This window comes from Typopeltis vanoorti, chromosome 6, assembly GCF_054136105.1.
Source record: "Typopeltis vanoorti isolate ZY-2024b chromosome 6, IOZ_Tvanoo_1.0, whole genome shotgun sequence".
Lineage (NCBI taxonomy): Eukaryota > Metazoa > Arthropoda > Arachnida > Uropygi > Thelyphonidae > Typopeltis > Typopeltis vanoorti.
This window is the reverse complement of record NC_143554.1, coordinates 113,925,834-113,942,251: the sequence shown is the minus strand read 5'-3', so window position 1 is coordinate 113,942,251 and position 16,418 is coordinate 113,925,834. Positions and strand designations below refer to the sequence as shown.

At 36.7% G+C, this 16,418-nt stretch overlaps 1 protein-coding gene across 1 annotated transcript in view; it reads left to right on the top strand.

Annotated features, from left to right (window-relative positions):
• Snx1 (sorting nexin 1) overlaps positions 1–16,418 on the top strand; it is a 171,643-nt gene that overhangs the window by 89,093 nt on the left and 66,132 nt on the right. The window contains exon 7 of the mRNA XM_090393610.1: positions 12,583–12,788. Coding sequence (XP_090249736.1) covers positions 12,583–12,788 — 206 coding nt within the window. The remainder of the gene's footprint in view (positions 1–12,582; positions 12,789–16,418) is intronic.

Here is a 16,418-nt window from a genome sequence, read left to right as displayed (position 1 = left end):
TATGGGAAACATTTATTTAAAAAAGAATACAGCATAAAAATCAGAACAATATTGCACTTATATCCTTAAATAACGAAATGAAAATATTAATGGCTAGTTATAGATTTATTAATCAAAATGAATGTGCAATAAATTATTATTATTATTATTATTATTATTATTACGGGTATCTCCATGGAGTCAGTAGACTCATCGCGGGAGACCCAAACTAGCAAAACAATATCTGTCATATCTCTTCTTGAATTCATTTACAGATGAAGAGCTCACAACAAAGTCAGGCAATGAATTCCACTCATTCACCACCCTCCAGGCAAAAAACCTTGTTCTGACACCTTTGTTAACCACACTCTTCTTTAATTTCCAGAGATGACCTCTTGTTCTTCCATCACTATCACACAGCTGAAACATTTCCCCTGCATCAATCCTATAAAAACCTTTTAGTAATTTGAATGTTTCTATCATATCCCCTCTTCTTCGCCTATCAACCAATCTCTGCAATCCACAAGCTCTCAATCTTTCAATGTAGGGAGCATTTTTTATATCACTCACCAACTTGGTCACTCTTCTCTGAACCCTCTCCACAGCCTCCTCATCTCCAAGGAATCCAGGTGACCAGACCTGAGCACAGTAATCCAAATGTGGAAGTATCAATGCTTTATAAAAGGGAATAATAACCTCTTTATCTCTGGATGTCAGTGTGTTCCTCAACAACCAAGTAATCCTATGTGCAATCTTGGACACCTTAGCAATGTGTCCTCTGAACTTCATCTCCTTATCTACCAATACCCCTAAGTCCCTAGCCTCATCAATCTCTTGGAGTACCTTTCCATCTATGTAGTACACAGCTGGTAATCTTTTAATCCCAAAATGCAAGACTTTACACTTTTCCACATTGAACTGACATCCATTTTCTTTTGCCCATTTTACCAGCTTATTTAAATCCTCCTGCAAACTTTCAACATCAGCTTGATTTTTTATTGCACTACACAACTTTGCATCATCAGCAAACAACTGAATATCTCCCTTTAAGCCATTTCCTATATCATTTATATACAAATTAAACAACATTGGCCCAAGCACAGAGCCCTGAGGCACACCACTGGTCACCTGCCTCATTCTGGACTCGGCTCCTCCATACACCACCTTATGGTATCTCTCCCTGAGCCATTCTCTTATCCATATCACCAATTTAATATCCATTCCCATCTGCTCCAATTTGCGTAACAGTGTTCTATGGGGTATCCTGTCAAAAGCCTTAGCAAAATCCAGAAGTACCACTGTGTAGCCAGTTCCTTTGTCCAACTCTGATGTTATTCTGTTATGGATAGTTAATAGATTGCTAAGGCAGGATCTACCTTTAACAAAACCATGTTGGCCTCTATAGAGTATCATATCCTGATCCACCCATTCTTGAATTTTGTCTTTAACCAACTTTTCCAATACTTTTACCACTACTCCTGAGATGGTGATTGGTCTGTAATTCAATACTGCAGTTTTAGAGCCACCCTTATGCAAAGGAACCACTTTGCCTAACTTCCACTCCCTAGGGACCATACCAGAGTTCAAACTTAAATTAAATATCCAGGTAAGAGGGGTTGACAATTCATTTGCACATTCACGCAACACCCGAGCTGATATTCCATCTAAGCCTACCGCAGTGTTTGCATTTAAGTTCCGCAATATATTTAATACCTCTGATTCTTTAGCTTCAATTCTCACATTAGGTATTGCTATAGGTATAGAGATATCCTCACTTGGGTGATAGACTTTTGAGAAGTGATCACTCAGTAACTCGACTATTACATCTGATTTTGTCACCTCAATACCATCAGCACCCACTAAGGTTATCCTTCCGAAGTCATTCTTCCTCTTACTTGCCACATAGCGGAAGAACTCTTTGGGATTACCCTTGATCTCTTTGGCTAAGGTCTTCTCATAATCTGATTTAGCTTTTCTTACTATGCTGGTAACCTTCCTAGCTTGAGCCTTGTACTGCTCATGGGTGTCCTGATCACCCTTCTCCTTGTAAGTTCTCCATAACATTTTCTTTTTTTGTAGTTCAAGCTTGATACTACTGCTCATCCATCTAATGCCTGCCTTGTTTGACCTCCTGACCATGGGGACACAATCTGATATTGCTTTCCTCAGATACCCGCTGATTTTATCCCAAGCACTGCTAACATCTTTCCCTTGCAATATGTTCTGCCATGGGATGGCTGCAAGCTCACTCCGAAGCTTGTTATAATTGCCTAACCTGTAGTTCCGTACATACCCCTTTTTAATAGAAAAATCCACAGATTTTGCAACCTCCCAAGTCAATACCACATGATCGCTTTCACCAACTGGAGGTAACGAGGTCACCTTACTTATGCATATAACCTCTGAACCAATAACCAGGTCCAACACTCTCACACCACGTGTCCCTTCAGTTACGTGCTGTTTCAAGTAATTATCTCGTAGCAGATGTATGAACTCCATTTCCTTTTTGCTACGTGATATTTCCTCCTTCCAATTGATATCACCATAATTAAAATCCCCCATAATAATCACTAAGCCTTCACTCATTGCACTAAGTTGCTGATGCATGAATTCAATATCTCCCCCTGTACTCCCTGGCCTATAGCAGCATCCAACTGTATATTTGGTTGCGTTGGTCACTATTTCGCACCAGACTGCCTCAAATGAACTCTCATTCACATGTCTATCATCATGATATACTACTTTCTTTGGCTGCAACACATCGGCTATCATCAACAGTACTCCTCCTCCTGTTCTATCTTCTCTATCCTCCCTGAAAATACTGTACCCATCACATTCAATTCCAGTGACCACATCTTCTGCTGACAGCCAAGTTTCACTAATGCCTACAACTTTTGGTGAGATTTCACTGACTAATGCCAAAAATTCTTCTCTCTTATTTCTAATGCTTCTAGCATTGGTATACAAAAATTGCAGATTCCCTCTAGATCTTGTACCGGCTTTAGAACTGATATATAAGTCACTAACTACCGTAGTCCTATGCCGATTTTTTCCCCCTCTCTTCTGCAATTTATTCTGCCTATAAGGATCAATAAATACACAATCAGTGCTAAAGTTTCTCTCTCTTACACTCAACCTTTTCAATATTAGTTTCCCTGCCCAATAACTTCAACCTGTTCAGAAAACAATAACTTCTTCAATCTCTTATGTCCTTCCATGTTAAGATGCAGTCCATCTCTAGCATACAACTGCCTTTTTCCTTCAAACACACTCCAAACATCAACAAACTCCAGACCTCTTTTTCTGCACATTCTTGCAATCATATCATTCATTATCATTGCTCGTCTACTTAACTCGTAATTGTCAAAACGAGGCAGCACACACACTATTCTCCCATTGACACTTTTCCTCTTCACAATATCTAATAATGTTCTTAAATCTTTTCCTACCCGATTTATACTACCTCTCAGGTCATTCGTACCCACCATAACTATCATCTTGTCTGTTTCATGCCCTCTCTTTATTGCTAAAGCCACTCTTTCTATTGTACCATCAGCCAAGCACTCCTCATGCATACCACTCTCCATACCCTTAATCATAGAATCACCATATATTTTACCACTATTAACTTCATTCAAGTTCACACTCATGGACTCATTCTCTACACTATTCAGCATGACTCTCCCAGCTTCATTACTCAACTCTCTATTACTTACCCCCCCCACTCTCACTACATCTCATTTCTTCTTGGCCACTTGTGGTTTTATTATGTTGACTCCCAATCACTCCCATACTATTTATTACTGAATCATTCACCAAAGACTCACCCATATGTAATCCTGTTCTAGTTACTTCAGCTAAAGTAATCTCTATAGTCCTAATTTCTCTGTTTAACACATTAAACTCAGCTTTAACTTCCAGTATCTCCTTACCGATCACTTCCACTTCCTCATGAAGAAGATGAAGGTCATTTTTCATTTTCATAAACTCCCGCCGAAGTTCTTCCGCTACGGTCCCGATGTCAGCTTCCATTCCTAAACGCTCCAGCCTATCCCGACACTTCTCACATACGTCGACATTTTCTTTCTTTTCATTTTGCCAGACCGACCACAGATCCTTCACATTTTTCGGTGCATACATGTAGCAGTTTCCGCAACGCATCCATTGCGAAAAATCTAACGCTGAGCCAGCCTTTCGTGTAGTAGTAGAAGTCCTGCGCGCCGCTGACGTACGTTTCTTGTTGGACGCCATCTTTACACGTTGATATAGTGAAACAAACGGCAGTGAAAACACAATATATACAACACAGTTCTAAACAATAATACCACTGAAGGACACTTGTTTCTAACCGATGCACAATTTGTGACAAAAAGCCACACTATATTTAACTTTAAAAACACGTTTTCTAGACTAGCTTAACTCGACCGCCACATTTACCAAGGACACTAGCGCCACCTCAATTATGGCATATGGTAAATTATGATATAGAAAGAAAATTTTCAGCATTTTTGGGGAAAGTCTACATTTGATTTCTTCATAAATATTTTCCCTTTTGAAGAAGGGAGGGGGGGAAACAATGAATATGCTAGTAGCTGGTGCCAAAAGAAATTCTAAGAAATTGTACTGCAGAATAAGTTGAGTCATTCTTTGGAAATTTTTTTGAACAATTATGATCTGTTATCCAGTGCAGCCATTTCTGCCACATTGTAATGCAATAATTTTACTTGTTTGTCATCTGCATCTTTTTTTCATTAATGTTAAAGTTTTCAGTTACTTTAGATTCTGACTGCTTACTTGTTCTTGCATCGTGCTTTGATATTTCAGTTTCATTTGTTTTAGAAACTCATCGCTATGCTTCATTTTTAACATGATTATTCCTCATGTTTAGGCTTATACACTGATTCTTTATATTGTAACATCTAATATCATAGATGGATACTTCCTCTCTACTAATTGTAAAAGTTCCAAATATTGCTTTATAATTCTATTTGTACATATGGTCCCACAGAAGGTTCTACTAAGGTAGAAGTGGAGGAATTTTTTGAGGCTTTAGAGAAAGCAACTGACACAATTAACAAATGAAAAATAAAAAGTTGATCCTTGTTGGGGATCTAAATAGCAGAGCAGGAAATGATTGTCAGACATGCAAAAATATTTTGGGGAAAATTTGGAGAAAAGAGCAAAGCTAATAAAAGCGGTAAATATCTCTTGGATTTCTGCCCAGGACGTACTATGTTACAACCAACTGGTTATTACTAACACAATGTTCCAACATAAAAATGTGCACAAATTCACATGCAGAGAAGAGGCAAGGAATAAGAAAAGTCTTGTTGATAGTGATGTTTTCTCTCTGGTACAGAACAGAGTGTACAGAGGATTTGAAATCTTGGGCTTGGACAGCAGGATTTTCCTCCTCAGTTTATCTGGTGTTTTTCCTTCCACAAGCAGGCAAACGAGCCCCATGAGCACATGCATCTACAGCAGTAGAATATACCGGGAGTCATAGGGCTAGTCACCTTATCCTCGGGATGGGTACAACTTAGAAGGGCTTAAGATAGCTCTGTAACAGGCCAGTAGGCCAGTAACATGTAGAAGGGAGAATAATAATAATATAAACTAAAATAAAATCGCCAAAGTACCTATATCAAACCCAACAAGCATTTGGGCTTTTGATATGGGTACTAATACTTTGCATTTGTTATGATGCACCTAACAGGAATTTTTCTGCTTCATCCGTCCGAATATCTGAAAAACATGCTAAAATGGCCAAATACCAAATAAAATTGAATATTTAGAGTATCCTTAGCTTAAATGTGGTGTAGATCTGATTATTTACTAAGCACTCTTGATATCTATTCAGATGCACCCTTGATGTATATGGAATAGTAATAGTTGTGCTGTGGTCTTGTATATTACAGAAGAAAGGAAGGATTTGAGAGAGGTGTTTAGTATTTTCTCAGAATTATAGCCGGCTAATAAAGTGTGTTTAAAGGTATGCAAGTTTGATTTATTTTTTATTGTGAAGTGGATTTGGGAATGTTGGCTATATACTAAAAATGTATCTAATGTTCTGGACCATGTTGCCAAATAACAAACACATAATCTATGATGTGTGTGTGTGTTATTGCAGCCAAACCACTGGTTTGAACATGGCATTTGAGTGCTTATTTCTCAATATGTTCTATGCAGAAATTGGCCAAAGGGAGGAAAGGGGGTGAACCCAAGGCTATCCCATCTAGTTCATATGTATATTTTTCCTTTCCATTTGAAATGACCAGTATATACTGTAAATCAAATGTTTTACAAGTATAAACACTTTAATGATTACAAATCATCTGTACTCAAACATTGTGCTCTGGAGTTAACACCTCTCCACTATCATCTCTTCAATCTTCTGTACCCAGCTGGCACCTATCCCATTTCATGAAAGCAAACATATGTCCAATCCATTCCAAAAAGGGAGACAAAAGCCTACCAGCCAACTGCCGTGGAAAGGTTCAGAGAAATGTGCACTCTAACCCTTGACATCTCCAGGGCTTATGATCATGTTTAGCATCAAGGCCTGCTTTGCAAACTGCCTTCCTTTGGTCTTCCTTTTCACTCCCTATAACTGGATAACCGGCTATCTTTTTAGTCGATCACTGCATGTCGTGGTTAACAGTACTTATTTGAACTTTGCCACCAATACAGGAGTGCCTCAGGGCCTCTGTTCTATTACCTACGATCATTCCTCTTATACACAAATGACTTACTCCCAATCACTAAAATTCTTTCCATAGCTTTGCTAATGATAGCACTCTTTATTCATTCTACTCTCAATCCTCTCCATAGCTGATGATGGCACTCTATACATCCTATTCCTTTGACAAACCATGTAGTTTTGAGACATCCCTTACATCAAGATCATCTGCCATCAGTGCTTAAACATTGATCTCCATACCATCCTTCAGTGGGACAAGGATAACACACACACTAGATGGAATGTGCTATCTCTGCTTGGACTGATATTTATTTCTATCTTCTCCTGGTGCACATATCACATCAGTAGCTTCCTCAACCTCTAAAAAACTAGGCATTTTTTTCCAACTCGAAGCTATGTTACAACCAGTTCAGCTATTAATCTTATATAAATCTCAAATCTCTTTGTCCTTAGAATACTGTTCATACATTTGGCATTGTGCACCTAAAATCTTAGCAATTTTTGATGTGGTCCAGAGGAGAGCAATTTGGTTCATAAATAACCTTTCCTTCACAGACTCGCTTCAACTTCTATCTTATAGACATAATATTTCAGCTCTGTATCTTCTATGGGTACTTTCATGATCACTGCCTGAGTGAATTGGAAAGCATTTCTCTACTTGCTGTTGAGCATTTTAAAACAAGAATAGTTGCTGTCCAACATCCCTTTCATTACAACTGCAAACACATTGAATCTGCTTCTATTCCACATTTACTGTCTATTTCTGGAACAGCCTTCTTCATAATGTTTCCTAACAACTTCAACCTCTACCTTTAAGAAAATGTTAACAGATTTCTTCTTTATCTGCTACACGTCACTGATGTGCTCAAGGTTCATGTGCCTCTTGTGTGTGTGGGATATAAAAAAAAATTAATTCAGTATTGTTGGGGAAGTAATATCAAAACTAATCTTTGTCTGAACTTTTTTTTTTTTTACAAATAATGTATAAGCCTGTTTGTGTAGGGAGGCTGGTAATTTAGTCAATGTTTAGCAAGTTTGTATGTGGGAATCATTCTATCAACATTGGGCATAGGGGTATGTATACCTTGCAAATTTTTGGTGCTTCATATATTCTGGGTGGCTTTACATGAAAAAAAACTTCAGTCAACAGTTTCTGTATGCAGAGAAGTGACTTTCTTCAGTAAGTTACGAACCTTTTTTTTTTTCTTTTGTGCATTAGTATGATCATGATTTTGTATGCAGAATTATCTTGTAGAATATTTTTTCATTTGATTCATTATCACAATAATGTTATTATTTTTTTGTTTTGGTTATAACAATTTTGTTATTTTATAGCTCTTTTGAGAGGTTTGGATTTGGTTAGGCTCTTAGCTAATCCAAATGAATGTTGTTAGCTAAAATTTGTTCTAGTCCTATTTCATATCTTTTTTTTTTTTAATCTCATCCACAAGATCGATAGCACATTAGTGCCATGTGTGGCCAACAGGAATAGAAGAGAGGAGTCTGTTCATATTTTGATTGAATAGCTAAGGGCTGTAATCTGTGGGAAAGGCAGAGTGGGGGGGGGGAGACTGTTCCAAAGGACAGAAGTAAATGGAATGAAAGAAGAGGCAGTGAAGCTGGCTTGGTGAGTTTCAAGATGGACATAAAAGGATGTTGGTTAGCAGTGGCTCTTGTTTTAATGATTTTAGAGGAGAGTGGATCAATAACAGTGGTCAATTCAGCAGAGCACTGTCCATGAAAGTATCTGTAGAAGAGGTACAAGGCAGAAACCCGTCTGGGAGTGAGGGATTGAAATTGATATGTGAGAAATGAATCTTTAATTAGTAGGATTGCCCTCTTCTTGATGGAATAATGCAATCTTAGAGGGGATTTTTGTGAACCACCCAAAATATGGGAGCAATATTCCATGGCTGGGTGGATTTCGGTTATGTATAGAGTTAGCAACCATGAGGGTGTGAAGTAGTGCCTTGTGCAACTAAGTACACCAAGTTTTTTGGTGGCTGCAGAAGCTATGGTCGAATATGGTTGTGTCAGGAAAGATCAAAGGTACAGGTCAGTCCAAGAAGAGAAATCTGTCATGTTTGGATATCTCAGTATTACTGAAGGTAAGGCAGGTGGGTAGGGGAGGAATGTGAGCTCTTTCTTGAGAGAGAGAGAGAGAGAGAGAGAGAGATCAGACAGAGCTGAGTTTTGGTGGCATTTAAGTTCACAAGGTTGACTTTGCCCCACTGTGAATATAGCTAGGAGATATGAGTTCAGGTCCCTGGTCGCGGTAGATCTTGAGGATTCTAATACTTGAGTACTACAAGGTTTGTCGAATGTAAAGGAGAAATGGAGTTTGCTGTTGTCAAAGCTATGGATAGTATTGAAAGTTTGTTTGTGAGAGCAGGTCATTTATATACAAGAAGAGTGGGTGAAAGGACAGAACCCTGAAGTACTCCTGCATTGGTGGGGATATCTGAGGAGAGTAAACCATCCACCGTGACACGAAGTGAGTGACCAGTGAGAAAATTGCCAATCCAGTTGCACAATGAGGAAGGCAGACCATAGGATGGCAGTGTGTTAAGTAGGCCCTCTGTGCCATACCTGATCAAATGCTTTTGAAATGTCAAAGGCAACCACGTAAGTTTTTCCAAAATTCTCCATAGCCTTATTCCATAAGTGTGTGTGGTGAAAGCAAGAAGATCAGCTGTAGATTGCGAGTGGTGTTCATCAACTGATTAGTTGATATCTCTAGGCAGTTCAAGTGTTGGACGAACGAAAGTGAAAGCAATGGATGGTATTTTATTGATTACTTTTATTACCTTTCTTTGAGATGGGTTGGATGTGGACCTGTTACTATGTTTTAGGGTAGATGCTAGTTGAATAGGATAGATTGAACAGGCAATATAGCATTTTGTTGTATAATGAAACCTGTGAAGCATTCATGACTAAACACACACGTAACCACAGTAATAAGATTTTTTAATAAGTAAATATTTCATCCTAAGTATCATAGAACAGTACAGTTAATTCAAACAAACTAGGAATCACATACAGTTAGGGCATACAGTTAACATATGCTTACAGTGGAATCCTCTGTGTGCAGTAGTGTGTTATAGAATTAAATTAAAATATATCTGGATGAAAAAAAAAATAAAGATTATATTAAAATGAGATAACATAACTTATTTTACACAATTTACGATGACAATTTCCCAGACATCAGTGATAGTGAGAACATCATTATGGTACAAATTGGGTCAGTGATGTAGGGATTCAGCACTTTCTTTATATAAACGTTCATATTTATATAAAGATCTGTGTAGAAGTTTGGTCTTTTTCCAATGGATCCTATGGTTTGGGTTTTCAATTCCGTGTTGTGCGAGGCCAGATTTCTGCGGTTTGATAAGATGGATATGGTCTTGATGTTCCGAAATGCGTTAGCTAATGGATCTACCTGTCTGTCCATAGGACAATTTACAGGAACATGGGATCTCGTACACTCCAGGTAGCATCAGAGGTGAGAGTGTCTTTTGGAGAAGATAACCAATTATAGATCTGGTCGATTGGTTTCTAGGTAGCAGCCAATTTCTATATCTTCATGATTTTTGAAAGCCGTTCGAAGATGCCTTTGACATAAAATATGGTAATCCTACAGGCTTCTTCTTGTCTAGGTTGATGTGTGGGGAAGTGACTGATGATTTTTTTTAGTTGTTTTTGGATTATATCCATTTTATATGGCTGTATTTTTGATTATTTCCAATTCTTGGTTTAAAGATTCTTCGGAGGAGCAGAGTCTGTGTGCTCTGGTTACTAATGATTTGATGATGCCAAATTTTTGAAATGGATAATGAGCAAGAATTATTGTGAATGTAGTGCCCTGAAAATGTCAGCTCATTATAGACAGAAGTAGAGATAGAACCATCTTCTTTTCTTTGTATGTATGCATCCAGGAAGGAGATACCCTGTGCAGATTCTTTTTCTAGTGTGAATTTATGATAGTTATGGCTCTACATCTGATTTGAAACTGTCTCAAAAATAAATAATTCATCTTTGAATTCATTTCATCCTAGAGGAAGAGAAAAATAATCAGCTAATTTTTCTAGATTTATTAATTCTTTGTCACCTTGATGATAGTTCACAATTTCAAAAAGAATGCACTGATGGTTTCATCCATGCTCATAGTTTGTTCCACTGAAGATGTCTATGCCAAGAATTACATTATACAAATCTGAATTTTTAAAAAATTGTTTTAATGAGTTTTATTGACAAAGAGAAATATTGACATTTAACAGATTCACAGGCACTGGATCTTATGAAGAAATCTCTTGAATTCCTCTTTAGTATATTGAGGGAACGTTTGAACGTATTGCTAAAGTTCTAAAGCATCTCAGTATCGTAATGTTTCTTTTTCATCCTGTCAGGAAGACTTCTACCTTCCTTTCCTCTCCTAAAGACAAATTTACTCCACTTATCTTTTAGTTAGTTTTATGTACTTTTTATAAAATTGTTCTACCCATTCAGACTATATTTCTAAATCCTTTTGTACAACACGTAGGAATGAAACAGTGAATAAAAACTGTGTTAATCTTTCACTCAAATAACAACAGCTTTATAATTAAATTTAAATAAAAATATTGTAGAAACTCAAATTAGTAAAAAATAAAATGCAATTTTCCAAGAGCATGACACACAATCTGTTTTAAGAATTATAGATGTTGCCCATAAATGAACAAATAATTTTTTGAAGAGAAGTAACATCAAAAAAAAAAAAGTATAATTCTGACATCATAAATGTGACCAGCAGATGTGCATTATTGCACACAAGATAAAGTAATGTATTATTTTAAGTAAATCTTATTGCATTAAGTTTGTTTTCAGCATGTGTTAGAAATCGAGTAATTTGGAGTTCTTCACATACTTGCTGTCTGAAGATGGTCTCTTAGGACAAAATGTAATTTTTCCCTCCTACACACACACACACACACACACACACACACACACACACACACACACACACACACACACACACACACACACACACACTTACTCACTCCTCTCCTTCACTTTCCATCTTGTCATCTACAGATGTCCTGCATGAAATGTCAACATGTCATTGAAAATGTGGATTTTTGATTACACTCTGCAGTGCAAAGGTAATCAAAAATCCATTATACACTTTTCAAGATGCTTAACTAGAATTGGATAGAAGCAGATTATGAAAGATGTGCATTTTTAGCAATATGTTGTCTCGTGGAAAGTTTTTTCACTTAGCTACAAACTAAATTGTCTCAATAAGAAATTATATTTTTGTTTAATCCTTTATCCAAGTGTAAGCAAGCAGTTTGCATGTGAAGCATCTTCTCAACTAGGCTATGTATACAGAGGCTATTAATTTCACATCAGTTACCTTATTACTCCATAATGTAAAGCACACTTCCTTTCAGATATTTTTCTATTTGGTTACAAAGTAAATTGTATTTAATAAATTATTCTGTACATACAAATAGCCCAGTTGTGAAGTTACTTCATGCAGAAATTTGTTTACATTTGGATAAAGGATAAAACAAACTAGTTGCAATTTAAGCAACAGCTCAGTTCCAGTCTTTGTACAGGCATATCCTTTCTACGTTCATAAAGTATTCTTCATGATGATGGTGTCAAGAATTCTCTGCTGAAAAGATATGGATAACTTCTGAAATATTGAAAATAAAGTACTTGCTACTCTGTTTTGCTTTAATGTGCAAAGTTACTTCTTTACAAAATCTTAATGAGTTTAGAAATCCATTTTAAGATTTCTAAATATCCTATTTCTACATATTCATATTTTTCATATATATTGGTATTTAACTTATCTCTAAAATATTAAAAATCTGTTATTGATTTTGATGAAATTAATAATTAATTTAAATTTTTAGAACTCTCTACTACAACAGCTACCTTTGCAAAGAGTGCAGCAATGCTTGGAAATTGTGAAGAACACACTGCTTTATCTCGAGCGTTGTCACAGTTAGCTGAAGTTGAAGAAAAGATTGAACAGTTACATAACCAGCAAGCTGGTCATGATTTTTTTCTATTATCTGAACTACTCAAGGACTATATTGCTCTTATTGGAGCTGTTAAGGTATGTAGCAATTTTTCATGTGTAAGTTAATATATTATTTCTAATAGAAACCATGTTCATTTATACCTGATCCAAACAATCTGAATTATACAGTTCATTTTATCCTTCTCTTCCATTCTTGATAGTTCATTTTATCTTGAAAAACTGTATGCATACAGTGTTTGTACATATTTTTGCAAATATATATAAATATCATCATCATCATCATCATCAAATTCCTGTCATGTACTCTCAAGGGGTGTACAGGATATGATGGTACTACATGGAAAATTTACATCATTCCTAATTTCCTCTCTACAATTTTCCTCCAGATCAGTCTGTTACTTGTCAAGACTCCAATATTATCAGATCTTATATTTCTGTCATCTAAGGCACTTTGTACCGTATCAATCCACCTATATCTTGGTCTTCCTCTGGTCGTTTTGCTGGCAGAGAACACTTGTTTTGCTAATCTTTCTTCGCCCATTCTGTTTAAGTGACCATACCACCTGAGATTAGCTCTGCTAATGCATTCCTGGATGCTGACAATGTCAAGTTCTTTACTAATATCCTTGTTTTTAATATGATATTGCCATTGATGCCATCTGTTCACACCCCTAATCTTTCTCAGGACCCTCATATCTGAGGTCTCTAGTCTTTGGTCAAGTGTTTTACTTCTGACCCAGCTCTCAGATCCATAAGTTAAGAGTGGTTTGAACACTATCTTGTATACAGCTAATTTAGTGTTCCGACTAATTTCTCTCTTATTCCATATGAATTTATTCAATTGACTTCCTACCATACCAGCTTTCTTGATTCTGTTGTCTATTTCCATATTTAATTTACCATCTTCACTAAAAATCATGCCTAAGTAACTGAAATGTTTTACTTGTTCCACAGGTTCACCGTTCACAATGCAGTTGACATTTTCAACAATTCTGCCTATTTTCATTGTCTTTGTCTTTTTATTGCTGACCTTCATACCATATCTATCACAACAGTTATTCAGTTTAGTCAAGGAATCTTGCAGACTTGTAACGGATTTATTGATAAGTATAACATCGTCTGCATAAAGCAAACACTGACATTAACATCTGAAATTTTGATATCATGTTTAATACCACTTTCCTTCATAATATGATCCATATAGATTATAACAGAGGGGATAATGTACATCCTTGTCTCACACCAGATTTAACATTAAGCCATCTTCCTGTAACAGCTTCTATTTGGCCTGAATACAGCTTGTTCTTCACCAAGCTTTTCTTCTACAATTCTCAGAATTGTAGAAGAAAAAAAGTAGGGAAATACCTCTGTAATTCTCACATTCAGTTTTATTTCCCTTTTTATATATGGGTACTATGAGAGCTCTACTCCAATCATAGGGAATTCGTCCCTCTGTCCAGGCCTTCTGAACTATGCAGTGCAGCCACTGTAAGACTCTTATACCACCATACTTCAGCATGTCTGGTTGAATATCATCTACTGCTGCTGCCTTTCGATATTTTAAGCCTCTGATGGCTTTTTCTACCTCAAGTATGGATATGTATTATATTACTGTATAATACAATATCCATACATATGTATGGATATATATAACTGCTTGTTTCATTTAGCAATTTCTCAAAGTAATTACCCCATACTTCAAGGATATCTTTTTCTCTCATTCTCATGTCACCTTTATCATCTCTAACTCCTTCTACAGTACTCTTTCCTCCATTTCTAAGCTTCTTCAACAACCTCCAAAATATTTTGCCACCTTCTTGATATTTATTTTCTATGTTCATGCCAAAGTCCTCCCATTACTTTAGTTTAGCTAGTTTTACACAGTGTTTAGCTTTCCTTACATTTGTCTCTGTATTCTCTAAGAACACAAGCTGACTTATTTGCCAGGAACTTTTGATATGCTTTCTTCTTTTCCTTCACTGCCTCTTTAACTTCCTGTGTCCACCATGGAGTTCTGATTTTTCTATCCTTGCAGACAACCTCACCACATGCCTCTCTGGCTGAATCAATCAAGGTTTTCTTCAGAATTTGCCACTGAATCTCCATTGTTTGATTCCTGTTCTCAAACTCTTGCATTTTTTCTTCAATAATGTTTGTATATTTTAGTCTACAGTTCACATCTGAGAGCTGCTCAACTTTTATTCGCTTTAAAGCTTTCTTGCATGTTATTCTTTTCAATATGAAATTCAATTTTATCCTACTCAAGACTAAATAGTGATCACTTCCAATTTCAAATCCTCTGTAAACTCTGGTGTCCTGCACAATGGAGAAAGCATCACTGTCAACAATAACGTAGTCAATGAGACTTTTCTTATTTTTTGCCTCTTCTCTCCATGTGAATTTGTGCACATTTTTATGTTGGAACATTGTATTAATAATAACCAGTCCATGTCCTGAGCAGAAATTCAACAAATATTTGCCATTATTATTAGCTTTGCTCTTTTCTCCAAATTTTCCCAAAATATTTTTGTTTGTCTGACTGTCATTTCCTACTCTGCTATTTAGATCCCCAACAAGGACCAACCTTTCATTTTTCATTGTGTCAGATGCTTTCTCTAAATCCTCAAAAAATTCCTCCACTTCTTCCTTAGTAGAACCTTCTGTGGGACCATAGGCACAAATAAGTCTCATTGTCCAGTTCCCCATTCTGATATTTGCCCACATCACTCCACTTGAAACTGCCTGCCATTCAAGAAGATTGGCCTTGTATTTAGTGTTGAATACAGTGACTACTCCTTCTTTTCCTTGATTGTCATTGTCTGAATATAACATTTTGTATTTATTGCTCAGAAAGATCTCACCAGTTTTTGTCTTTTTTGTTTCAGTCACCCCTATTATGTCGATCTGGTAGTTATCTAATTCCTCAGCTAGTTCCATTTCTTTGCAATTCAGTCTTCTTATGTTGATAGTACCGATCTTTAACTCTGGTGATGTTGAGTTGGGGTGTGCTTTCAGATTTCTTCCTGTAGCTGACTTTTCGCTGTTCACCCTGGTTCCCTGGTGAAAACAACAGGGACCTTGTTTAATCTGGCGACGCTAAAGCTGCCGCTGGCCATGTTGTACCATCATTTTGTAATTTGGTTTAAGCCAATAAGAATTACAATTTGGTCGGCTAAATCCGAAATTGCCAGCCCATCCTGGTTTGTTCAGTATCTAGGTAGATACCCAACAGGGTGCACCACTAGAAGGTGAGGATCGGACATTAGGTTAGAAGCCCTGGTCGGTTCTCCACATTCCTTTAAAGGCTATGTGGAGGTCTCCTCTCAGTTATACAGCTTTGACCCTTAAGAACCCGTATATATAAATATATATATTTTATAATGATCTCTATGCAACTAAGTGCCAAGTTTCAGAACCTATCATTTCAAAACCAAGCAATATACCAGATCTACTTCCAGAAGAAATAGAACGCGCCCTTAAGAAAATGAGTAAAGGTAAAGCCTCAGAACTTGATCATGTTAAGGTTGAAGAAATCCAACAATGGGGACCAATTATTTTCAAATTTGCTGCCAGATTCATGTGGTAATTCAAAGCAAGAAAAATTCCAGAGGAATGGAAAACCTCAAAAACCATACTTCTATGGTTTTTGAGGTTTTGGGCAAGGAAGACAAAAAAAAAAAAAACTATTGCCCAATCTGTCTATTC